Genomic DNA, 27459 nt, shown 5'->3' on the forward strand with positions numbered 1-27459 from the left:
TCGGTCTTTCCCTCAGGATCCCTGGCTACCTTTTGACTGAGATCCCACACTGAGTGCTAACAAGACAGTTGGCGGTTGAGAACCGGTTGATAGAAATGATCTACCATTTGGTTTATAGAGCTTGCATGTAATGCACTACATTGCAGGCTGCGTGATCTCGTTCTGTCCATATTTCTTCAGACAAGCTCTCTTGATTTCCTGATCTCACTCCCTGCAGCCACTCTACTGGAGTCAGGATGATTGAATAATCTTAACTGTAGTGTATTACAACGTGGATCATAAGCCAAATGGTGGAATATTTTAACTACAAAAACTAAAGTTACAAACTTCCTTTAAATTGCAAAGCTACATGCAACAGTAAAGTAATATCATTATTATGTTTTTTGTTTTTTTTCTTGAATTTGTACAAAGCTTTGAACCGTCCCCATTCCAGAACCTAATTTCTATAATCTTTCTTTCCACAGTCTGAGCTATGGAGCTGGGCATCCTTCTCATTCAGACACAGAGCTCCTACACCGACAGACCTATGCAGCCACTCATCAGCTCCCTGGATATGCCACCACACACCATCCTACAGGTAGGAAATGTGCACAGCTTAGGCTGCTTTTACACCTCCGGTTTTTGCTATGCGGCACAATCTGGCACTTTGCAGGAAAAACGCAACCGTTTTTTTTTTTTTATGCCGCTTGCGTTTTTCCTGCATAGACTTTAATTAGTGCCGCATGGCCTTGCGTTCTGTCCGGTTTTTGCCGCATGCGGCAGATTTAGCCGATGCGGCAGCCGGATGGAACGTTGCCTGGCACGTTTTTTCGTGCGGCAAAAAAATCCGCATCGTGCCGCATCTAGCCGATGCGGCGCTTTTCCCAATGCATCCCTATAGATGCTGCACGCGGTTTTTGCCACTGCGCGTGCTCAGTAGCATGCCGCAAGCGGCAAAAACCGGACGGGCTGCATGTGAAAAACTTATGCAAAGGATGCAGTGTTTTCACCGCATCCGTTGCATAGGTTTCACAGCCGGATTGAGCCGCACGGCTCAAACCGGATGTGTGAAAGCAGCCTTAGTAGTAATTTACCAAATTGTAGAAATCTGTATATCTCACACGGTGTCTGCTTCTCCCCTGTGCTGACCTCTGTTATTGTAGCATAGAATACATGTTACAGCTGCTATGAAAGGTTCTGGTTCTTTACTACTGGTGCTCTGTGCTAAGGATAGGCCGTCAGATATAATGGGGTTTCCAGCACCTCCTAGCCACATTAGGAGCTGAGTGGCACTGATGATATGGTCACTAGGTGCCTTACAACATCTCATTTTCCTTTTTATTGTTTTTTTTTCCCATCTGTGTTAAGGTGATACCAGGAATTACTGTTTTTAGTGAGTCTGCCTTCTTAAAGGATGTTATCATTTTCTAATAAGTCTTGTATGTATAAATTGTCTTGAATGTGCCCTCTATTAGTACTGCAGGTTTGTGCCACTTTCATTAGTGTTTAACCTCAACTGATGAGCACTCGCATCTTATACCGTGTATACACTTGTCGGAAATCCCCTTTAAGGCCCTGTGCGCACTGGAAAATGTATTTCTTCATCGTTCCTTCCATGGGAGACCCAGACCATGGGTGTATAGCTACTGCCTCCGGAGGACACACAAAGTACTACACTCAAAACGTGTAGCTCCTCCCTCCGGGCTATATACACCCCCTGGATGACAATCTAACCAGTTCAATGCTTTGTGTTTCAGGAGGTCACACACACACATGCATTCTCTGATTTTTCATTTTTAAGATTTTATTTTTAAAGATATGGAAGAAAAGCTGGTCCAATCTGGACTCCCGGCATGTCCCTTCACACCCCACTGTGTCGGCGGTGCTGTTAAGGTTGACCTTGCAAGGCTGGAGCCTTCACATGCCGCGCTCCTTCAACATCCTTTTCAGGCTCTGGTTTGAAGTGGGAGCCATCACGGTCCTCTCTGCTGTGCAGGAGACCGGTCTCCATCCGCAGCCCTGTCAGGTTCCTGCTGGACGGAGCATTTCACCTTCCCTCAGGGACATGGCCCTGCGTCTCAAAAGCTAAGTATTGAGACGTTTTTCAGGGGTCCCGGGTACTTTTATTGAGGGGAGAGTATGTTGTTTGTCTTTTACTGTAATTCCGGCCGGTTCTCGGTGTTTTTCCGGAGAACCGCGCCGGGGGTGCCTGCTCGTCGGCCGCACGTTAAAAATCTAGGCCCCGGCTTCAGTTTGGGCCTAGTTTCGGTTTCGGCTTCCCTGCATGTCATTCATGCACAAGCATAGCGTGGCGCCGCCCACCGGCCGGCCAGCAGAGGGGAGGACACTCCTTTCTGTGGAGATGTTCCCTCCCCTGTATCTCTCCTTGGCCCTCCGGTTTCCCGCTCTTGGGCTTCTCCCCACCCCCCTCCTCCTTCCAGCGCCATTTTCTCAGCGTTCTTACACTGATCGGCGCTGGATGCTGCAGCTGCTGCTTTTGGGGAAGGCTGACGCTTCACTGGGGGTCTGAGCTGTGGAATCCGGAGGGCACACAGAGAGCGGTCTGGTAAGCCACAACCTCTGGTTGTGGGCTTTTTATTATACACTCTCAGGGCATTCTACAGGAGTGTATTCTAGCTGCAGAGCCTCCACCTCAGCAGCATGTCTGTCACTAGGAGCAAGGCTGCAAAGCTGTACGCTATATGCACTGCTTGTAAGCTCATTCTGCCAGAGCCAAGCACATACCCACATTGTGATGCCTGCTCTAACATGGTGGTCCCTCAGCCTGGAGCCTCCTCAGGGGTTCCTCCGGCCGCTCCAGCCCCGGTGACTGATCCCCCGGCCTGGGTAGCATCTTTTTCCAGAGCTATTTCCCAGTCTTTTGCCGACTCTATGGGACAACTGTCCCGGACACTGCTGACCATGAATCAGCCTCCTTCTCAGGCCGCCTCTGTTGCTCCGAGCTCTGCAGAGCCCTCAGAGCATGTTTTAGGACCCCGTCCTCCTAAACGGAGACGCAGGGACCCTTCTCCTTCCTCGTCCCACGGCTCTGATTCACGGGCCGAGGTGCAGGGCGAGGAGGATACTTTTACTGTGGGTTCAGACGCTAGCTCTAGGTACCCCATTGCCTTGTCTGAGGATGATGCGGATGTTAGTGACTTGATTGCGTCCATTAACTCCGTCCTGAACCTCACGCCACCAGTGTCAGAGGAACCAGCCTCTCTGGTGGAGATACATCAGTTTGCCTCACCTAAGAAGGCTCGGAGTACGTTTTTTAACCACTCCAGTTTTCGGGCCACTGTCACCAAACCCAGGGCCTGTCCTGACAAACGCTTTCCAAAGCGTAGTTCTGATGACCGTTTTCCCTTTCCGCCAGATGTGGTGAAGGAGTGGGCTCAGTCCCCAAAGGTAGACCCTCCGGTGTCTAGAATCTCAGCCCGCACAGTCGTAGCGGTGGCTGATGGCACCTCTCTTAAGGATCCCACTGACCGCCAGGTTGACCTTCTGGCCAAGTCTGTATATGAGGCGGCAGGAGCCTCCTTCTCCCTGTCTTTTGCGGCAGTGTGGGCTCTTAAGGCAGTCTCTGCCTCTCTGGCGGAGATACATTCCCTCACCAGGGACTCTATGCCTGAGATGGAGGCCTTAACTTCTCAGGCTTCGTCTTTTTCATCCTACGCCATGTCTGCCATTCTGGAGGCTTCTCACCGCACGGCGGTGGCCTCCGCTAACTCGCGATCCGCAGGATTTTGTGGCTTCGAGAGTGGAAGGCAGACGCTTCTTCTAAGTACCTTGCGGGCCTCCCCTTTGCTGGGTCCCGGCTGTTTGGTGAACAACTGGATGAAATAATTAAGGAAGCTACTGGAGGGAAGAGTACTTCCTTGCCACAAGCTAAAGCCAAGAGACCTGTCCAGGGCAGGAACCAATCGAGGTTTCGTTCCTTTCGTTCCTCTAACTGGTCAGCCTCTAAGCCCTCAGCCTCGTCCACTACCGCAGCCAAGGATCGTAAACCCATCTGGCGCGCAAAGCCGCGTCCTCAGAAGTCCGGAGGAGCCGCTGCCACTAAGGCAGCCCCCTCTTGACTATCTGGCTGCGCCAGCAACGTCCTTGGTCGGTGGCAGGCTCTCCCGCTTTGGCGACGTGTGGTTTCAACACGTCTCCGATCAGTGGGTGCGGGATATCATCTCCCACGGCTACAGGATAGAATTTTCCTCCAGCCCGCCAAACAGATTTTTTCTGTCAACTCCCCCCTGCTCCAAGGCCGCCGCCTTCTCTCAGGCCGTGGCATCCCTGCAGGCCAACGGTGTTATTTTTCCGGTTCCCGCTCGGGAACGGTTCAGAGGTTTCTACTCCAACCTCTTTCTAGTCCCCAAGAAGGACGGTTCCTTCCGGCCCATCCTGGATCTCAAGCTTCTCAACAAGCATGTTCAGGGGCGGCGTTTTCGCATGGAGTCTCTCAGATCGGTCATTGCATCAATGACCCAGGGAGATTTTCTGGCATCCATCGACATCAGGGATGCCTATCTGCACGTGCCTATCGCGGTTTCACACCAGCGTTGGCTCCGCTTTGCAATCGGAGAGGAACATTTCCAATTCGTGGCTCTCCCCTTCGGGTTAGCCACGGCCCCGCGTGTTTTCACCAAGGTTATGGCAGCAGTGGTTGCGGTCCTGCACCTTCAGGGGTTGGCAGTAATCCCCTACCTCGACGACCTTATAGTCAAGGCCTCATCCAGGACAGACTGCCAGCGGAGTGTCTCGCTCACTCTCGCCACGCTTGTTCAGTTCGGGTGGCTTGTCAACCTGTCCAAGTCCACTCTGACCCCGACCCAGGGGCTTCTGTACCTAGGGATGCATTTCGAGACTCTGCTGGCACTTGTGAAGTTGCTCTTGGTCAAACAGCAGTCCCTTCAGCTAGCGGTGCGCTCTCTGCTGAGGCACCGCCGTCATTCCATCAGACACCTCATGCAGGTGCTGGGTCAGATGGTGGCGTCAATGGAAGCGGTTCCATTTGCACAGTTCCATCTGCGTCCCCTGCAGTTGGACATTCTCCGCTGTTGGAACAAGCGGACCTCTTCCATGCACAAGCTAGTGGCTCTGTCGCCACAGACCAGGAGCTCTCTTCAGTGGTGGCTTCGGCCCCTCTCTCTGTCACAGGGACGCTCCTTCCTGACTCTGTCCTGGGTGATTCTCACCACAGATGCCAGCCTCTCCGGTTGGGGAGCAGTTTTTCTCCATCACCGAGCACAGGGCACTTGGACTCCGTCCGAATCAGCCCTCCCGATCAATGTGCTGGAGATCAGAGCTGTGTTTCTAGCTCTCCTAGCCTTGCACCACCTGTTGGCGGGCAGGCACATTCGAGTCCAGTCGGACAACGCGACAACGGTTGCCTACATCAATCACCAGGGCGGAACTCGCAGCCGCCTGGCGATGTTGGAGGTTCAACGAATCCTCCAGTGGACGGAGGACTCCAAGTCCACCATATCAGCAGTCCACATCCCAGGCGTAGAAAACTGGGAGGCCGATTATCTCAGCCGTCAAACCGTGGACAGCGGCGAGTGGGCCCTACACCCGGCAGTCTTCAGGTCAATCTGCCGCAAGTGGGGTACTCCGGAAGTGGATCTAATGGCATCCCGGCACAACAACAAGGTTCCGGTTTACGTGGCTCGCTCCCACGATCCTCAGGCCTTCGCAGCGGATGCGCTGGTTCAGGATTGGTCCCAGTTCCATCTGGCTTACGTGTTTCCCCCACTAGCTCTCTTGCCCAGGGTTCTGCGCAAGATCAGAATGGAGGGCCGTCGGGTCATAATCATTGCTCCGGACTGGCCCAGGCGAGCTTGGTACCCAGACCTGTTCCGCCTGTCTGTAGAGGTGCCGTGGCATCTCCCAGACCGCCCAGACCTTCTCTCTCAAGGTCCGTGTTTCCGCCAGAATTCTGCGGCTCTCAGATTGACGGCGTGGCTCTTGAGTCCTGGATCCTGACGGCTTCAGGTATTCCCTCTGAGGTCATCTCCACTATGACTCAGGCTCGGAAGTCATCTTCGGCCAAGATTTATCACAGGACTTGGAGGATCTTCCTGTCCTGGTGTCGCTCTTCCGACCATGCTCCTTGGCCGTTCTCCTTGCCGACCATCCTGTCTTTTCTACAGTCTGGTCTACAACTAGGACTGTCCCTCAATTCCCTCAAAGGACAGGTGTCGGCTTTGTCGGTATTATTCCAGCGGCGTATCGCCCGACTGGCTCAGGTGCGCACCTTCATGCAGGGCGCAGCTCACATCATTCCTCCTTACCGGCGGCCTTTGGATCCCTGGGACCTTAATCTGGTCCTCGCGGCCTTACAGAAACCCCCCTTTGAGCCTCTTAGGGAGGTTCCCTTGTTTAGACTTTCACAGAAAGTTGTTTTTCTAGTAGCCATAACTTCTCTCAGGAGAGTTTCTGATTTGGCTGCGCTCTCTTCGGAATCCCCCTTTTTGGTGTTTCACCAAGACAAGGTGGTTCTTCGTCCGACTCCGGACTTTCTCCCTAAGGTGGTGTCTTCTTTCCACCTTAACCAGGACATTTCATTGCCCTCTCTTTGTCCGGCCCCTGTGCATCGCTTTGAGAAGGCGTTGCACACCTTGGATTTGGTGCAGGCGCTCCGAATCTATGTGTCACGCACCGCCGTTTTTAGGCGGTGCACCTCACTTTTTGTGCTAACCACGGGTCAGCGCAAGGGTCTCTCTGCTTCTAAACCGACCCTAGCTCGTTGGATTAGGTCGGCTATCGCCGATGCCTACCAGTGTTCTCAGGTGCCTCCCCCGCCGGGGATTAAGGCGCACTCGGCCAGAGCTGTCGGTGCCTCCTGGGCTTTCAGGCACCAGGCTACGGCTCAGCAGGTTTGTCAGGCTGCCACTTGGTCCAGTCTGCACACTTTTTCGAAGCACTGCCAAGTGCATGCTCATGCTTCGGCAGATGCGAGCTTGGGCAGACGCATCCTTCAGGCGGCTGTCGCCCATTTGTGAAGTTAGGTTTTGCCTACTTCTCAGTTTGGTTTATTTCCCACCCATGGACTGCTTTGGAACGTCCCATGGTCTGGGTCTCCCATGGAAGGAACGATGAAGAAAAAGAGAATTTTGTTTACTTACCGTAAATTCTTTTTCTTATAGTTCCGACATGGGAGACCCAGCACCCTCTCTGTTGCCTGTTGGCAGTTTTTGTTCCGTGTGTTTTCACGGGCTGTTGTTGTAGACAGAGTTCCGGTTTTTCCGAGTTTTACTCTATCTCTACTTATGGGTGGATGTCCTCCTTCAGCTTTTGCACTGAACTGGTTAGATTGTCATCCAGGGGGTGTATATAGCCCGGAGGGAGGAGCTACACGTTTTGAGTGTAGTACTTTGTGTGTCCTCCGGAGGCAGTAGCTATACACCCATGGTCTGGGTCTCCCATGTCGGAACTATAAGAAAAAGAATTTACGGTAAGTAAACAAAATTCTCTTTTTTCTCAAGAAAATTCCGCAGGTATTCAAAGATTACTGCACCCGCGGTAAAAAAACGCGGCAAACTGCACCCGAAAACCGCATGCGGTTTGCTGCGTACCGCGGTATTGTTCGCGGTATTGCCGCGGTTTTGCCACGTGCGGGTTGGTATGTGCTTTATTGCATTCAATGCAATAAAGCACATTGAAAAAAAAAAAAAAGTCATTTCATTCTGAGATAGAGAAATAGACAGAAGAATAGATAGAAGAATAGACAGACAGACAGAGGGATAGATAGATAGATAGATAGATAGATAGATAGATAAATAGAGTCCCTGTGAGCACACTCTGCATTTCTCACGGTCGGCAGTGAGTTCACATTACCGGCCATGGGAAATGCCCTGGAGTTACCTCTGCTGTCTCGCTGTGAGGCTGCATTCAGCGCTGTGTGTCAGTCGCGGCTGGAAGCAAGCATCGCAGGACGCCGGAGCTGTGGATTACGTCGGAGCTGTGGATTACTTCGGAGCTTTGTTTCGGGAGGGGTTAATAAAAGGGTGAACGAGGCTTATTTGTGTTTTATTTAAAATTAAAGGATTTTTCGGTGTATGTGTTTTTTCACTTTACTTACGGGTTGATCATGTCAGCTGTCTCATAGACGCTGCCATGATCAAGCCTGGAGTTAATGGCGGTGATCCGCCACCATTAACTCCTTGTATTACCTTGACTGCCACTGCTACACAGCGGCAGGAAGAGCCGGGGACACGCCTGTACTGCCGCATAATGCATGCGACAGTCCCGGGGCAACTGCGGCTGATATTCTCGGCTGCGGGAGGTGGGAGGGAGGCGGGGGACATTAACCCTGTCCCTCGCCCTCCCCAGCCTTAGAATACCGGGCCGCCGCTGTGTGCTTACCTCGGCTGGACGGTAAATATACAGCGGAGCCCACGCGCTTTGTTTTCTATATTTCCGTTTTATTTCTATGTGTATTCTATGTGTCTGTGTTCTATGTCTGTGATGTCTGTGTGTGTGTCTGTGATCTGTGTGTGTTTACTCTCTGCTCTGCTTCCTCTTCCTGAAATGACATCACTTCCCTGCAAAACCGCAGGCAAGCGATGTACATTACCGGAGGTAAACCGCGAAATACCGCAGGGAATAACGCAGGAAAACGCAGTGAACCGCACAGAATTTGCTGCCTGCGTTATTCCCTGCGGGATTTCACGATTACATTGGAGTCAATGGAGTGAAATCCCGCAGCGACGTGCGGAAAAGAATTGACATGCAATTATTTTTGCTGCGGGATTCCCGCAGCAAAACATTGCAGCTGTCAAAATCCGCCTAGTGCGCACAGCATTTTTTTTTTTTCCCATAGGTTTTGCTGGTGATTCACTGCAGAGATGTTATGAACATTTTCTGCAGCGAAACATGCAGCAAATCCGCAGAAAATCCGGTAAGTGCGCACAGGGCCTAAGTCACTGGGGTTAGTCTGCTGCTGAGTGCCATTTCTCTTTTGACATTTATTAGGCACAGCTCAGTAATTCTGGTGATGACTGTGATATTACAGTGTGCAGTTTAGTCCCATTCACTGGTAGTCAGGCACCTCCGCTAATAAACTTAGGGCGGCTTTGCACGTTGCGACATTGCACGTGCGATGTCGATGGGGTCAAATCGAAAGTGACGCACATCCGGCGTCGCAGTCGATATCGCAACGTGCAAATCCTTTTTGATACGATGAACGAGCGCAAAAGCGTCGTTATCGTATCATCGCTGCAGCCTCCGACATTTCCATAATGCCGGTGCAGCGACAGGTGCGATGTTGTTCCTCGCTCCTGCGGCAGCACACATCACTGTGTGTAAAGCCGCAGGAGCGAGGAGCTTCACCTTACCTGCCGCCGGCTGCAATGAGAAGGACGGAGGTGGGCGGGATGTTTACATCCTGCTCATCTCCGCCCCTCCACTTCAATTGGCCGCCTTCACACGCAGGTATGTGAGTGTGAAACTGCCGTAGCGATTATAATCGCTACGGCAGCTTTCACTAGATATTGCACGTGCGACGGGGGCGGGACTATCGCTGCAGCATCGGTAACACATTGTTACCGATGTCGCAGCGTGCAAAGCCCGCCTTAGACTTGTGCCTGATAAACAATGCAAGATATCTTAGGTATTGGGAGTCTGACTCCACTGATCGGATACTGAAGATTGATCGTTAGGACAGGACATAAGTTTTAACTCCTTCCAAACATTGGACATCAGTAGCTGCTGTAGCATTTTGGAGGCTGGGAAAGAGAGGAGGCTCAACACTATTAAAATGCAATCAAAAAATCAAATATAAATATTATCCCTAAAATGGTAATCTCGTCCTGCAAAAAAACAAGCCGCCATTCAGCTCCCTCAGCGTAAAAATAAAAAAGCTGTAGCAGTGAGAATATAGTGATGCAAATTTTTTTTAAAAATGTTTTTTTCTATAACCCAAGGAGGCAAAACATATAACTGTGGTATTGACCCAAGAAATAGAGCGGTGTTACCACCTTGACCAAACTGTAAATGACATAAAAAAAAAAAAAAAAAAACACATCTTACAACACGTCTAAATTGCTGGTTTTTGCTCACTGACTCCCCAAAAATCTGAATAAAAAGCGATCAAAAAAATGATGGTAAATGAATTTCTAAAACTTGTCATTATTATTGTTGACATAAATATTGTATGTTACAAGTTCTTTCTTTTTTTTTTTTTTTTGAAACATATAAAAAGTTTAAAAAAAAAAAGCGATCAAAAAAAGTTGTGCCCGAAAATGATACCAATAAAAATGTGAACTCATCCCGCAAAAAACAATCCCTCACATGACTGTGAGCAGAAAAATGAAACATTTTTAGGTATCAACATATGGTGATGCAAAAAATGTTTTTAAAGCAATTTTTAGTGTGATAGCAGCCAAACTTAAAAACCCGATATAAACCTGGTGCTGCCCCTCCTTCACGTCACATGTGATGGGGTCCCAAAAATAATTGGTTTTGTAATTTTTATTAGAAAAATGAGAAATTGCTGATAAACTTTGAACCCTTCTAACTTCCTAACAAAAACAGTTTAAAAAATTGTGATGGTGTCAAGTAGACATGTGGGAAATGTTATTTATTAACTATTTGTGTGACATATCTCTGGTTTAAGGGCAGAAAAATGTAAATTTTGAAAATTTTCAAACTTTTTATAAAAAATTCGGATATTTTCACAAATTTAAAAAAAACTTCAATGTAAATTTACCATTTTTTTTTTTTTAAATTCTTTTATTTATAAATGTAATCCTTTAAGAGTACACGTAACAGTTCTTAAGATCAAATGGACCTTTGTAAGATACATTCAACACACCAAAAAATAGGACATAAGGCACACTTTACATTTTTACATCGTGACAGAAAATGTTCCCGCAAATGCCCCCTTTCAGGTGTATAGACATTCAAGGTTCCATCTAGCTTTTTCAAAGAATAAATTCACATTTAACAGGTAACATACGTAACTCACCAAGAATAGTAAGAAGCGAAAGAGGAAAAGACCAGAAAGAAAGCAAGAGAAATAAAACAGAATAGAAAAGAGTGAGAAACTGGGGAAAAGGAGGAGGGTGGGGGGGGGGGGCTGGGAGGTGGAGGGGCCAGGTGAGGGTAACAAGGAGTGGGGGGGTGGTCTGGGGATCCGCTTATGTATTACCTTCTGTGGTTCCCTCAGCCGCCTCAACACTGCCCACCAGAGCACCATAGTCCTCCGAGTGCTGGAAGTCCATCCACTCCCTCCACGTGGCCCAAAATTTCTCATATGAGTTGTGTAATGATGAAGTTAGATCCTCCATATACATGAGGTCATTGACCTTTATTGATCCATTGAACCAGCGAGGGGGGTGCCGTGCTCCTCCATCTCTCTGGGATGCACACTCTCGCCGCCATGATGAGGAATTTCCTCAAAGATTTTTTTGTATATTTTTTCAGAAGTCCCGCAGTGATGTAACAGGGCGGCAGCAGGTCCCAATTCCTCCTCTCCACCCGTCACCCGTGAAATGATATCAGACACTCCCCTCCAGAAGGGCCGGATCGCCTTACATTCCCAGAACACGTGTAGAATGTTGCCCTCTGCTGTGCCACACCGCCAGCACATGGGATCAACCGTTGGGAACATCGCATGAAACCTCGAAGGTACTCTGTACCATCTGGTTAGCAGCTTGTAGCTAGCCTCTTGAAACCTGGAGCTGATGGAGGATGTATGCGCCAATCTGAAGACCCTTTCCCACTGTGTTGCTGTCAGCTGGATTCCCAGATCCCGTTCCCACTGTGAAGCAAAAGGGGGGATTTGTTGGTCCGGGGGCGAAGATAGGAGCGAATATACTGCCAAAAGAGAATGCCGTATCGTGCCTGGTCCCATACATATTTGTTCAAACTGTGTCTTGGGTCGCTGAAAGAGGGATCTGGCTGGAAGGCTACTGAAAAAGTGTGCCAGTTGCAAGCATCTCCAATGACCAAGTGAGCTGGGATCCTGTTTAGCTGCCAATCCCTCTACCGACGGCCAGGTGTCCCGGTTTCCAAAGTCCTCTACCCGATCCACACCGCCCCGAACCCAAGACTGAAAAACTGGATCCGCTCTGCCTGGCTCAAAGGCAGGATGGCTCAGGATTGGCGTCAAGCTCGATTGCCTGGGTAACATTTCTGATTGCACCTTCCCCGTATTACAGTATGTCACAGTTGACCCGATAGTTGGATGTGTTTTCAAGCTTGCAGGGACCTCCGAGAGCACCCATGGCAATTTGTTGAGGGGAATTAGGGAAAAGGACTGCTCAATTTGTATCCAAGCCTTTTGAGACACGTTTCTGCACCAATCAATCATTCTAGTTAGATGACCTGCTAAATGATACCTTCTCATGTCTGGCAGCCCAATCCCCCCACTACACTTGGTCCTGTGCAAAATAGCTCTTTTTATTCGTACCGATTTACCTGCCCAAATGAAGGAGGACTGAATGGACTCCAGAGATTTGAAAAATCCTGAGGGTATTTTGATTGGGAGCGCCTGCAGTAGATATAGAATTCTAGGTAAGATATTCATTTTGTAAATCTGGCTTCTGCCAAACCAAGAGAATAATGATTTCCCCCATCTGTCACAGTCCAGCCTAATGGAAGACAGCAGAGACTGGAAATTCTGAGTAGAGCAGACCGAGATCCCCAGTCAGCCGTATCCCCAGGTAATTTAGAGATTGGGATGCCCATCGGAAATTAAATGATCCCTTCAACTCTTCCACCTCTTTGGATGAGAGATTTATGTTAAGGGCCTCAGATTTCGTGAAATTTATCTTGAAATTTGATAAACTGGAGTATCTCCGGAATTCCCTCATTAAGTTGGGCAGGGAGATCCTGGGGGCTGACACGAAAAACAGGAGATCGTCCGCATATGCAGCTACTTTGTGCGTAACATGGCCCACCCCAATACCCGCAATATCTGAGTTGGCTCGTACGTGTCTGAGGAAGGGTTCTAGCGTCAAGATGAAGATTAAGGGAGACAGCGGACATCCCTGACGGGTGCCATTAGATATTTTAAATGGGTCCGACTGAATCCCATTCACTCGGACTCTCGCCGAGGGTACCGAGTATAAAGACATGATCCAACCCATCATTCCACTTCCCAACCCCAGACACCCGAGCGTGGCTTCCATAAAGTTCCAATCCACTCTATCAAAAGCCTTTTCGGCATCAGTTGACAGCAGAATAGAGGGTAGACCCCCAATTTTAGCTTTATATATATCAAATTAATGGCCTTAACTGTGTTATCACGTGCCTCACGACCCGCCATTAACCCCGCCTGATCTGGGTGGATTATTTGAGAGATCAGAGGTGCCAGCCTGCTTGCAAGGATTTTAGCAAATAATTTTGTATCCACATTCAACAGGGATATCGGGCGATAGCTAGCACATTGTGTTGGGTCTTTCCCCATCTTAGGTATTACCGTGGTGTGCGCTCTCAATGAGTCTGCATTGGGAGTTGAGCCCTCTGAAGCCCTAGAATTAAAGGCCGACAGGAGGTGTGGGGATATAATCTCCTTAAGTTTTTTGTAGTATACGAGGGGGAGTCCATCAGGCCCAGGTGCCTTTCCCGATTTGGATGACCCTATTGCGTTCATCAGCTCTTGATTTGAAATTGGAGTTTCCAATGCGGCTATCTCGGAGTCTGTCAACCGCGGCATTTTTGCATCTCTGATGTACTCTGTTATTTTACTTTTAATAGATGATTTTGGCAAAGTGGGGTCATGTGTCTCTAAATTATATAAGGATGCATATAATTTTTGGAACGTCTCCGCAATTTCTGCCGAAGAATGTAATATTGAGCCCTGAGTGTGTGTAGGGGAAATATTTGATATAAAGGTTGTCGCCTGTTGTTGTCTGAGTGCTCTCGCTAATGTCTTGCTACACTTGTTCCCGTATTCATAAAAATGTCTACGGCATCTATTAAGGACCCCTTTTGCCTTGCTGTTAAGTAATTTCTGTAGCTCGTCCCGGACTTTGAATAAGGCTCCTCCAACCTCCGCCGAGGGCATCTGCTTATTTTGTGTCTCCAGATCTCTCAGCTGTGTTAGCAGTCTGTTGACCTCTTTCCCTCTTTCTTCTTTCCCCTTGCTGTATGAGAACCCCTCGAATAACACATTTGTGGGCCTCCCAGACCATCGTTGGTAATGTATCCCCACCCGCGTTCAACGTAAAGTATTCAGTCAGGGAGTTCTGTACTGACTGTAGGCTTTCGGGGTCCTCCAGTAGGGAAGTGTTCAGTCTCCATTGCCACTGCTGTGGAAACGGAGACTGTAGCACCATAGACACAGTGCAAAGTGCATGGTCAGAGAATGTTATGCTATCTATCTGGGCTTTGGAGATCCTTTCGAGGTCTTTATGTTTTACAAAAAAGTAGTCCAATCTGGAGTATACCCCATGTGCATTTGAATAGAAAGAGTAGTGCCTGTCAGTCGGGTGCAACAATCTCCATGTGTCCACGAGCTGCTGCTCATGTAATAAGCACCGCAGCCTGCGGAGGGCTGATGTAGGATGTGCAGAGGCCCCCGAGGAGGTGTCCTGAGCTGGGTTTAGAGCGATATTGAAATCCCCCCCCCAAAATGAGTGTCCCCTCCACGAAATCCTCCATAGTTTCAACAAATCCGGCCAGGGTATCAATTTGCCCCACATTGGGGAGGTATATAGAAGCTAATGTGTAAATATGCGTAGCGATCCTGCCCTTCACCAACAATAGCCGTCCCCTGTCATCACTGCGAGAGTGCATGAATTCCCAAGGGATGGAGCGCGAGACAAGAATACTAATAGTACCTCGGGACTTTGGGTCTGGTGAGAAGCTATGATACGCCTCAGGGAACCAGCGTGATGTCAATTTAAACGGTTTATGTTTGCACAGATGCGTTTCTTGCAGGAAAGCAATTTGGACACCCGTTTTTTTTAACGTATTTGCCAGGATAGACCTCTTACCCGAGCTATGTAAACCTTTCACATTCAATGTCCCACATTTCACCTCCGAGTTCCCTGGTTTATGCACGTTGGGTTAGAAACAGTGTTGAACCCCCTACAAAACACTGACCGGATACGGGAAAGTGGGGTAAGGATCGGGTGGGAGGGGGGGGTCAAGAATCAGGTAGAAAAAAGAACTAGCGACAGAGAAAAAAAAAAATTATTAGTATTAGCAGACAGAAAATATGAACAGTAACAGCTGGCCTAAAGGAATGGCCAGTAAGTTTCACACAATAAAACTATGCAGTCTCTGAAGAACTTAGAGACCTGGTGCTCTCCAGATGGGAGAACCACCCTTGTGGTGCGTGGAAGACCAAGGGCAAAAGCTAAACAAGCTCGAGGCAGAAATGACAATATTCTAGTGAACTGAAAACCCACGTCTCACCTCCCCGTTACACGACAGGGCACTGAGAGGCACATTTCTTAGAAGAACAACACGTTTATCAGACTATCCATCAACATTCTCAATTGAAGGGTCCATGTGAGACCCCCTCAGGGGGAGAGAGGGGGGGAGAGGGAGAGGGGGAGAGAGAGACAAAGAGAGGGGGTGCGAAAGGGAGAGCGAAAGAGAAAATTTACCATTTAATATGAAGTACAATAGGTCATGAAAAAAAAGTCTGAGAATCACTGGGATCTGTTGAAGCGCTCAAGAGTTATTAACTCATAAATTGACACTGGCAGAATTAGAAAAAATTGGCTTGGTCATTAAGGGGAAAACAGACGGAGGAGGGTGAAGGGGTTAAAGAATGGGATAATCCCTGTAATAGTAGTATGGAAGATGTAAATGTGTGTAACCCCATTTCTTGGCTTTATATATGGGGGGAATCAATGCCTTATCTTTGAGTAAGGTGTTATCTGCCAACTCATTGGCTGCAGGTAATAAAAAGGTCTCTTTCTGAATAATTGAACACACTGTGTAGAATTGTAACCTGTCCTGAAATGAACATTTCTCTTAACTGAAAATCACTTGATGGTTGCAGGTTTATCTGGCATTTTTGACACCAGCCTCCACGTGGCCAGTGGTAACACTACAGAGACGTCAGTGATGAACTTTCTATCTGCAATAGAGTCTCGGACAGCTCAGGCAGCGTCATCGGGCACAACCCTCCTGCCACAGTTCAGGGCTCCATCATGGCAAACCGGTAATTGTGTTACACTGCTTCTATCACTGAATTTTCTCTTTTGTGGTTTCTCCTAAATGAATCCACACGTTGTGAAGGATGCACAGCCGCAGGATGGTTTTTAAGCTGGCTGTACATGTTAGGCCTCATTCATACATCCCTGTTGCACATGTGTCTTTTAGCCATTCTTTTTCATGGATACAACATGCACCCATTATAATCTATGGGGCTATTCACGTGTTCATATTTTTATATGGACCCTGTATCTGTGCAAAACACACGGAGAGATATCCATTTTTTCCCCCTGCAGCACAGATGATAACTAACTCAAGTCTATGGAACAGTGAAAAACACGTACAGCACATGGATGGTATCACGATGCATGGACGCAGATGGCATCACAATGCATGTACTGTCTTGGTCCGATTTTATACGGCTGTCTGGACCGTAAAAAAAAAATTGCCAATAGTTTTTCTTTATAGCTTTCTTCATATAGAGGTGTACTTGGTAGGAAAAGGGAAATAATCTGCAGCTAGACACTTAGGGTATGTGCCCACGCTGCGGAAAATTCACGGAATTTGTTGCGATTTTTTTCACGGAAATTCCGCGGATTTTTCAAAAATCCGCAGTACAGCTAGTCCCCAGCCATTTCTATGGCATTTTGGAGCTGCTGTGCTCATGCTGCGTTTTTTTCCGCAGCGGAAATAATGCGAATTTCCCTGCGGAAAAATCTGCAGCATGTGAATTATTCCTGCGGATTTCTCCGCAGGGTCCCATACTACCTGCCTTGATAGCAGACACCGGTGCAGAGGAATGCAGTGGAGCCAGGAGCAGGAAGGAAGAGGTGGGCGGGGCCTGCACGAGCTGTGGTCATGTGACAGCCAGAGCTAGTTCAGGGCCGCCCACCTTCTCCTGCACAGTGCAGACACTGACAGACACGGCCGGAAAGTGAAGTGCTGCGTGATGAAGGTAAGTATGAGCTCCCCGATCACTCCAGCACTTGTTCTGCATTGAGGATGCAGTGCTGAAGCCATGGTACTGTATCCTCAATGCAGAATGCCCGCAGCATATCCGCAGGACATTCCGCAGCATGTAAACAGACAAAAGTTGTGCTGCGGTTTTCTGGGAGCTCCTGCAGAATGTCCTGCGGATATAACCGCAGGACACTTTGCCTGTGGGCACATAGCCTTAAAGGCCCAGTCACACTAAACAACTTACCAGCGATCCCAACAACGATCCAACCTGATAGGGATCGCTGGTAAGTTGCTAGGAGGTTGCTGGTGAGACGTCACACTGCGACGCTCCAGCGATCCCACCAGCAACCTGACCTGGCAGGGATCGCTGTAGCATCGCTACACGGGTTGCTGGTGAGCTCACCAGCAACCAGTGACCAGCCCCCAGCCAGCAGCGCCGCGTGGAAGATGCTGCGCTTGGTAACTAAGGTAAATATCGGGTAACCAACCCGATATTTACCTTGGTTACCAGCGCACGCAGCTACACGTGCAGAGAGCAGGGAGCAGCGCACACCGCTTAGCGCTGGCTCCCTGCTCTCCTAGTTACAGCACACATCGGGTTAATTACCCGATGTGTGCTGTAGCTACATGTGCACAGAGCAGGGAGCAGCGCACAATGCTTAGCGCTGGCTCCCTGCTCTCCTAGTTACAGCACACATTGGGTTAATTACCCGATGTGTGCTGTAGCTACATGTGCACAGAGCAGGGAGCAGCACACACCGCTTAGCGCTGTCTCCCTGCTCTCCTAGCTACAGTACACATGGGGTTAATTACCCGATGTGTCCTGCAGCTACACGTGCAAGGAGCAGGATCCGGCACTGACATTGAGAGCGGCGGAGGCTGGTAACGAAGGTAAATATCGGGTAACCAAGGACAGGGCTTCTTGGTTACCCGATGTTTACTGTGGTTACCAGTGTCCGCAGAAGCCGGCTCCTGCTGCCTGCACATTTAGTTGTTGCTGTCTCGCTGTCACACACAGCGATCTGTGCTTCACAGCGGGACAGCAACAACTAAAAAATGGCCCAGGACATTCAGCAACAACCAACGACCTCACAGCAGGGGCCAGGTTGTTGCTGGATGTCACACTAAGCAACATCACTAGCAACATCGCTGTTACGTCACAAAAGTTGTTCGTTAGCAGCGATGTTGCTAGCGATGTTGCTTAGTGTGACGGGGCCTTAAGCCTTCCCATGAGAGAAAAGCAGAAAAAAGTGCTAAAAAGACAAGTGCAATATTGGGGATAAAGACAGTATGAGAAATTTTCCTCACCTGGAAGGGTTGTGAGCAGTCACAACCACTGTATTTGCTTTAAAGCCATGGCTGCAGCAGTCCCCATGGTAGAAATAATCATAAATGAAAGGGTTAACACTGTGCCACCGTGGCAATAGATCAGGCAGTGTAACGAGTGTTCTTTATTCGACGTGTTTTAGAGGCTATGCCTTCTTCAGGATCAATCACAAATGTACACTTGTAAATCATCCTGAAAAAGGAGGCATAGCCTCCGAAACGCCTAGGTGAAGATCACTCATTATCCTGTCTGATCTATTTCCACACAAATCAGAGTGAAGAGGGGGTTAATGCCGCGCATCAGCCAAAATGAAGATGTAGCACGTTGATGTTTATAAACGTATTCTTTTATTCCATCGGTCTATGCGCTTCGAGGATATACCTCTTCTTCAGGACCAGTGCATCAACATAGTATACTATATATTATATTATAACATCAACGTGCTACATCTTCATTTTGGCTGATGCGCGGCATTAACCCCCTCTTCACTCTGATTTGTATGCACATCCACGTGCGGCTGCAGCCTCACCAAGTACTAAATGTGTGCAGAGGGCATTCTTGTCAGTCCAAACTGACAGTATAAACTAAGGATATACCCCCTAATCGCTTCCTCTGTTCTGCAGAAACAGAAATTTATTTAACCTTGGGTTAAATTAGGGTGCTCTGTGTACTCCAGGTGTGCTCATGGGACTCAGTTCACCATTCTGCCCACGGTTTTGCATGTCCTTTTGACTCTCTGGTGATTGACACTGGCAAGCCAATGCTGCCAGTCACTAGTGAGGGAGGTAAGGACATACAACACCAGTGAGCAGAACAGTGCACTGTGCCATTAGCCACACCCAGGGTGCACTCAGCACATAATAAGCACTTATCCTTTACTAATTGTGGCCTCTATCCTGCAGAAACTGAAGGTTATGTGCGCATGTTAAGTACCTGCAGCAGAAATTTGTACACCAAAAATTCTCTTGGCCAGAAAAATACATAAAATATGGACTTTTTTTTATATATATATAACTGTTTTGTTTGTATCCTTTTTGGATATGTTTTATCCAAATTCATTTGCTTGGGTGAAAAACCCCGAAAGACATGACATAATTCAGAATGCTTCATATCTGCAAGGAAAAAATAAACAGCATGTGTGTGTGTGAGATCACAGTAATCTCATTCATTTTACTGATAAACTGTAGCCTATTGGTGCAGAAATTTCTGCTGTAAATATGTACCCTGTGCCCACGATCAGTATTTGCAGCGTTTTGGACGCAGCATGTTTCAGCTGCGTCTAAAACGCTGCGTTTTACAGTACAAGCACAGCGGATGGATTTCCTGAAATGCCCACTATGCTTCTTTCTTTCCACAGCAAGCACTAACCTGCGGTGTGTTTTCAGACCGCAGCATGTTAGTTTTCTGCGGATTCGCATGCGTCCTCCGTAGAACACAAGGAGACCGCAGCGCACTGAACCTGATCGTGGGTACAGTCCGTGCACTGCGGAGGAGAAGCTTGGCCCCGCAGGTCAGGACCTGAACGCAGCGAGTCCTGATTGTGGGCACATACCCTAAAGGTGCAATTTCTTTTGGAGACTATGTCCTCCACCAGGCTATGTGCTTAGCTTCTGCTATCCGTTTGGGCTGACTGACTCCCTTTTAGTGTGTACATTTAGTAGTAAGGAGCTTGTTTGCAGAATTGCTTCACCATCTGATTCTGTGTCTTTTTTTAATTTACAGGCATGCATTCCTCTACAGCAACAGAACTGTTCGTTACTGGAGCTTTGCAAACCTCTGGAACGTTTCCAACATCTGCGCTCTCTGCCTATCAGCACCCAAATACATTCAGTTCTAGAAACTTTGCCACAACACCATCTTTAGCTCTTCAAGATGGTACTTTCAGTGCTACAACAAATGGTCTGCTTTCCCCTCATGATCCTTTACTGCAGATCAAGACATCACAGACTCCTACCGCCTTGACTTTTGAACGTCTTGGTAGTGCTGTGCTAAGTACCGGCATACCACAGTCCTCAACATATCGGTCTGCCCAGGAATCCGCACCACATCTCTTACAGCCCCAGTTCAGTTTGTTGCCATCAGCTCTTGGTGGGAGCCAGCAGACCGCTCAGCCATACAGTACATCAGTGTTTACTGGTTCTACAGCCTCTATTGAAAGAGCACTTCAGAGGGAATGTAGTGTTATAAAACACCATCAGAGGCCTTCTAGTACACAGTCTGTACAGGCACAGCTATCTGGTACTCAGCATTCCTTACCCAATTATTTAACAAGTGCAACTGGGGCTGCTTTGCAGGACACATCAAGACAGTCTGCTCTGTTATGTGCTCCTCTTGGAGCTCTTACTCAGGTGAGCAATGGTGGACCGGTACAGAAAACCCCTCAAGTTTCTGTGGAATTATCTCAGTCTTACCCATCTGTCATACCATCCCCCGGTTTCCCTCCTTCTTCTACAAAAGCAAAGAACTGTCCCACAAAGGCACCCCCCAGGTCATCAAAGACCCCCAAATCTCAGAGTGTAGCGTCTCCTGGACAGACCCAAAGCTATATAAAGTCTTCTCAGAACCAGAGTTCTGTCATTTCAAGCCAAGCACAAGCTTTTTCCACTGCACAGCTTAGTAGCCTTTTACCTGTAAGTCAGTCTCCTAGCTATGTTTCCACACAGTCCCCCAACCTGCCATCCTCAAGTCAATCTCAAGTTTTTTCAACAATCAAATCTGAAAAACTGCCTCCTTTATACAAACCACTGACTGCATTCTCTAGCCAATCACAAACCGTAACCTCTGGCAGCCAGACACTAAGTTACTCGACGGATCAGCCGCTTGCTCTGTCTTCAGTATCAAGCGAGAACTACTCCGATCAAACAAGAGATTTGTCTTCAGCTAACCAGGCTCAAAGTTATTCTTCCAGTAACACTCAGGGTCTAACTCCAGTCAGTCAATCACAAGTTAGCTATTCATCTCAATCACAGGTGATGTCGCCAGTAAGTCCTTCAGAAACTTATAATTCTGGACAGAACCTACCACTATCATCCCCTTCTCTTCCATTTTCTGCTCGTGCTTCCTCTCGTGGACAAACGTTGCCTGCCTCGAGTCCTACTCCAAACTTCATTTCTATGCATTCATCCCAGGCTTCTCAAGATTCGACTTCCCCACAGTCTCAGAAGTATTTACCAACTGTCCCCTCATCCTCTTTTTCATCCCCTCCTCACTCTCAAGCATTACAAAATAGTAGAACGACTGCAGACTCCAAATCCTATGTAAAGAGGAAGTCTGAAACCAACTTGTATGCAAATGTAAAACAAGAGGAGAAATTCCAGATGCCGGATTTGCAGTCATTACAGCAACAAAACAATCTCGAGTCTTCTACACAAGGACTAAATGATGGGGAGATGAGTGCACAGGAGACCGCTTATAGTGTTTCAAAGACTGATGACAGATATTCCCAAAGTGTTATCAAAAGCAATTCTCGTTTGGAAGACCAAGTTCTTGGGCTTCAGGGGCCTAAAAAGGATGAACGATTGATGAGCCCTGTTGGTCACATGTCCCAGCATGTGAGTCATATAAACAGTTCAGCTGACCATGATGCTAAAAATTCGGCAGACATGATACAACCCACACAAGTCAGTGCGAAAGACTTGAGTCAGCATAACATGTTACACAAAGTGCACGAAACAAAGCTTCCGGAGCAGCCAAGTACTTCTCCACAGCTCCAAGCAGTTTTAAGGCATCCTCAACATCTTCAGTTACAAGGGACACAGGTACTTCTAGATTCAGATTTGCAAATGTTTCAGCAGTCTATTTTACACTCTAGCTTGGGGCAGGCAAAGGTGTCTTCCTCAATTCAGCGTATTCAGAGTCCCCAACAAGTAGCTCCGCAGTTCCTTCACATGGATGGGCACATTATCCAGAGCAATGGAGGGCAGCCGCTACCATCTCTCCATTCACAAAGCTCAGATGTAATAAAAATGGACACCTCTGATGGGAAGCATTTACAACAACACTTGCAGCCTAAAGACTTTGGCCAGAGACCAAGGCTAGACTCGAAGAATCAGTTTGAAACTTTGAACCCCATGTGTTTTACAGATTCAATCTTGCTCAGTGATGAAAGGAACTTTTTGTCTCATGTTGATGACATTTTAGCAGCTACAGCAGCTCAAGAGTTTGCCAAGTCTTCTAGTGAGGATAATTTGTCTGTTAAACCAGATGACTCAAAGTCCCGATTCCAGTCCCTGAATATAAGAAACCCACCAACAAACTTTGCACCCCTAAAACAGCCGCAGAATCTAAACACTCTTTCATTAAATGGTGGCCAAACAGCAATAAACCTTTCTACTGTTTCTACGACTCATTCCAAAAATGCAAGTCTTGATCAAAACCAGATTCAGCCTTTAGAGCAAGACTTGCCTAGTGGTATGGCGTCACCGGTGCTAGGGACCAGTCAGGATGACCACAATAAGAATTCTGAAATGAGCAAGAAGAATGACTGTAAGGACACTAATGATGTAGCAGGAGATATTGGAGAGTCAAAATTCTTGGCCAGTACAAAAAACCTCAACGAGGATAATGTTGCATCTGATGGAGACTATATTATGAACACAGAGCAAAATGCAGCTGTCTCTGGACCGCACTTATTAAAGACTGATTCTCAAGCATGCAGTAGCTCAAGTGGCCAAATGGAAGAAGACTGCCAAGATCTAGCCCAAGATAGCCTTCAAAACATGAAGGGATCAGACAAAATGCCAATAAAACATTTTACAGAAGAAGAAAATGCAAATATCAAGCAAGTGAAAAGAAATGTACAAATGAAACGGCCTCTGTCGAAAGGCCCTGATGTGGGGGTTCATTCCGCACACAACTCAGAGGGTTATTATGATAGCTACCAGCACCAAGAACGAATGAGGCAGAAGATAAAGGAAGTGGAGGAGAAGCAACCAGAAGTAAAAACTGGTTTTATTGCATCATTCTTGGACTTTTTAAAGACTGGACCAAAACAGCAGTTTTCAGCTCCTGCTGTTCGTGTACCTAATCGAATCAGGAGGCCATGTACCCCAGTAATAAAGAGCCCTTGTCCTGGCCCACTCCCCCAGCCTCAGTCAGCAGGTTCTGAGATGGCCAACTCTCCTAAAAAACCTGAGGAGGAATTTAAGAAAAACCTGGAGGCATTGCCTTCTTTTTCTTCTGATGACGATGATTCTGTGGGGGGCAATAATGATCTTCAGAAGAGCATCACCACAGCTCTGTCTGCCTTAGATGAGAATGGAGAGAAGAAGAAGAAAGCAGGTGAGTGTCTTTTGGGTCCATTGGAGCTTTATGCGCCATGTTTCGGCCAAGGCTTTGTTCCTCATGGCCCTTAATGGACAGCTGTTGTAAACCAATCCAGAAAAGAACTTCAACCTTTTTCCTGCGAAAGACCTATTCCACGCCGACACTCGCTTATGTTGAAGTTGTTTTCAAAGGTTTATCCCATTAAATCATCAGAACATCGCAAGTTCGGCTCTGCCAGAGATTTTTTCACACAAGGATCCCATGTTCGAAAAAGGCTTTGTCAGAGATGAATTTATGATCTGGTGATTTAATGGGATAAACTTTGGAAAACAACTTCAGTATAAGTGAGTGCCGGTGTTTCTATAATTCTATGCAAGTGGGACGCCATCACCGACGTGAGTGCCGCTAACCCTAAATGGGGCTTTCCCAGGAACATAGTTCAGTTTAAAGTTCATTTTAATAAGTTTATCTAGGAATTATGGTAATTTCCACAATTGGATGTGTTTTTAAAAAAAATGTTCTGTGCTGAGAAGCCCTTAAAGGGCTTTATCATTTCTTCAGTACACACAACATTGTTGGTTATAAATGACTTAGGGACAAAATGTAGATCTGGTGGAGGAAGGTTGAACTAGATGGACCTAGGTCTTTTTTCAACCCAAGTAACTATGTAACTATGAGATAATCTTTTATGTGTTTCTGCTATGTACTGTGTAATGGCTATGTCTAACCGTACAGGGACATGGTCTGATCATACCACTTCTCCTGTGCCGGCGAGGAAGAAAAAAAAAAGGTATACAGACATTACAGTACGGGATCATAAAATATTTTTTCTTTTGAGGTAAAACATTTAAAAAAAAACAGGCCGGGAAATGTTTTACCTCACAAAAAAAACAGCTGTAATCCCTTGCTGTCCTGTCTCTCTATTTATTTCCTCCCCGTCCCAGAAGATGTATGATCAGACCATGTCCCTGTACAGTCAGACACGGCCATTACACAGTACATAGTAGGGACCCCTATATAAGATTCTCAGCACAGGAAGTGTGAAAATTATTATTATTCCAAGTTCTATTAAAATTAACTTTAAACTGAATTTTGTTTGTGTTTAAAGCGTCTTTTAAGGTTATGTGCACCCATAAAGTAATTGGTGCAGAAAAATCTGCACCATTTCTGCATCTCTTGGCAGGAATAATACAGCGGCAAAAACACGCAGTTTTTGTTTTTTTGGTGCTGATGTTTCTCATTTATTAGTATACGTGAAATCTGCACCAAAAAGCACTTAATTGACATGTGGCAGATTTAAATCTACACCAAATCTGTACTGATAAAATACTCAACGTGTGCATGAGACTTGAAGATCCTCATTCACTTCGCTGGCATTGGGGAACACTTCTGTGTATTGTGCACTGAAAAACACACTAAAAGAACACGCGACATCTGCAACGTTAGCAAAAAGCCTAAGACTGCCGACTGGAAGTATATGTTGGACTGATATGTCCTTGCAGGGTAACAACCTGGCTGAAATGGGCAAAGGAAATTCTGGTCTCCGTTTCAAAAGTAGCTCCGATTTCAGGCAGAGATACTTGATAAAATGTCCCCACCGATTCCCACTTGAGTCAGTTTGAAGCGAGAGGACTTTTACATTGATGACCTATCCTTAGAATAGGTCATCCAAGCTTGATCGGCCAGGGTTCGACACCTGGCACTCCTGCCAATCAGCTGTTCTTGGTGCTAGTGTCCTGCACATCTGCCTCTTATTGATTTTAGTTTAAGGCGAATATGCATTACACTGCCACTTTCAGAAGACTGGGCAGCTCCAGAATTCGTCATTTCCTGCTGCCGGCGGCGGCACTGAAAACGGCTGATCGACGGGGGTCCCGTATGTCGGACTTTGGCTGATCAGACATTGATGGCTTATTGTAATGATAAACCGTCAATGTTAAAGTAGTGGACAACCTCTTTAAGGGTAAGTGCGTTCTGCTGTGACAAATATTCTGCAGCGTTTTGTCACTGCATGTGCGTTTAAAAACGCAGCCGAAAAGCTGCGTTTTGGAAGTATTTTGAATGCGGAATGGATGCAGAATTCATGCGATCTGGATGCTTGCTCTCCCATAGACAGAGTGGGAAAAGCATCCAAAACGCACAAAAGTGACATGTTGCGTTTTAGAACGCAGCGATTTGGATCAAAATTTCTGCATGCAAATCGCTGCACTCTCAAACGCAACGTGGGGATGGATTATGCACAATTTTCATTGTGCTGGGGACGCAGGATGCATGCCTTTACGCTGAAGTGCAATACACAGCGTAAAGGCATGCAAAACGCCTAAAGGGAACCAATCATCAAAATTTTCGTATGTAACCTAAAGCCAGTGCTTATACTGGCACTATCAGGCTGATTTCTCTACATACCTGTAGTGGTCAGCTCGGATGTATAGATTTTGAAATCCAAGAAAGTAAAGTTTATAAAATCACCAGCTTCTTGAGTGACAGCAGCTGAGGATCAGATAATTTCTTGGGGGGTAGTCATAGTTATCCCATCCACCTGTTAGAATTAGCATAAGTATTATACAACCCCTTTCAAAAATTATGGAATCACCTGGCTCTGAGGATGTTCATTCAGTTGTTTTACTTTTGTTTAAAAAAAGCAGATCACAGACATGGCTCAAAGCTAAAGTCATTTCAAATGTCAACTTTCTGGCTTTAAGAAACACTAAAAAAAATCATGAAAACATAATGTGCTAGCCAGTAACTGTTACTTTTCAAGACCAAACGGGGGAAAAAAATGATGGAATCACTCAATTCTAAGGAAAAAAAATTATGGAATTATGAAAAACAAACAAACACTCCAATACATCACTAGTATTTTCTTGCACCACCTCTGGCTTTTATAACAGCTTGCAGTCTCTAAGGCATAAACTTAATGAGTGACAAACAATACTCTTCATCAATCTGGCTCCAACTTTCTCTGATTGCGGTTGTCAGATCAGCTTGCACGTTGGAGCCTTGTCATGGACCATTTTTATTCAACTTCCACCAAAGATTTTCAATTGGATTGACATCCGGACTATTTGCAGGCTGTCATTTTTTTTTTTTTTTTAAGATACATTCCATACACCATTGATAAGATACATGGCAAAATTTACATTGCAAAACACCTAGGTTACTTACCGGTAGCCGGTTTTTCAAGAACCCATGACAGCACCACGTGAGAGAGGGATCCGCCCAGCGAGGACAGGAAACCATTCTGAAATAAAAGGGCGGTACCTATCCCCTTCGTCAGTTGATTACCGAGAATTGAGAGGACCTCCAACAAACGTTAGAACTTAACTCCATCACCAACTATAACACACACATGCACACCCAGAAGAGTGCACACCAGGAGTGAAAAGGGAGGGATTATATGGGTGCTGTCATGGGTTCTGGAAAAACCGGCTACCGGTAAGTAACCTAGGTGTTTTCCCCTCACCCATGACAGCACCACGTGAGAGATTTCCAGAGAATAACGTATTAGGGAGAGACCAACGTCTCAAGCACCCTTCTACAAAACGAGAGATCAGCCGAGCAGGATAGATCCAACCGATAGTGACGGAAGAAAAAGGAGAATGTGAAGACCAGGTAGCGGTCCTACAATCCGGTCAATAGATACCTGCATCTTCTCAGCCCCAAAGGGCGACACCGCACCGGTGGAATGGCCCCTTAAGCCCTCGGGGAAGGCAGCCCCACTAGATGAGTAGGCTAAGCAATGGCCTCCCTAATCCACCTAGAGAGAGTGCAGTTTCACACCCACAGACCTTACCTACTACAGAGAGGGCTATGAAAAG

The 27459-nt window shown here is 47.1% G+C and overlaps 1 protein-coding gene across 2 annotated transcripts in view; it reads left to right on the forward strand.

The window, feature by feature from the left end:
* QSER1 (glutamine and serine rich 1) overlaps positions 1-27459 on the forward strand; it is a 185909-nt gene that overhangs the window by 78804 nt on the left and 79646 nt on the right. For both annotated transcript variants that reach the window (XM_075325598.1, XM_075325599.1), the window contains exons 2-4: positions 465-577; positions 15935-16096; positions 20099-23656. In XM_075325598.1, coding sequence (XP_075181713.1) covers positions 465-577; positions 15935-16096; positions 20099-23656 — 3833 coding nt within the window. The remainder of the gene's footprint in view (positions 1-464; positions 578-15934; positions 16097-20098; positions 23657-27459) is intronic.

This window comes from Anomaloglossus baeobatrachus, chromosome 10, assembly GCF_048569485.1.
Source record: "Anomaloglossus baeobatrachus isolate aAnoBae1 chromosome 10, aAnoBae1.hap1, whole genome shotgun sequence".
NCBI classification, from domain to species: domain Eukaryota; kingdom Metazoa; phylum Chordata; class Amphibia; order Anura; family Aromobatidae; genus Anomaloglossus; species Anomaloglossus baeobatrachus.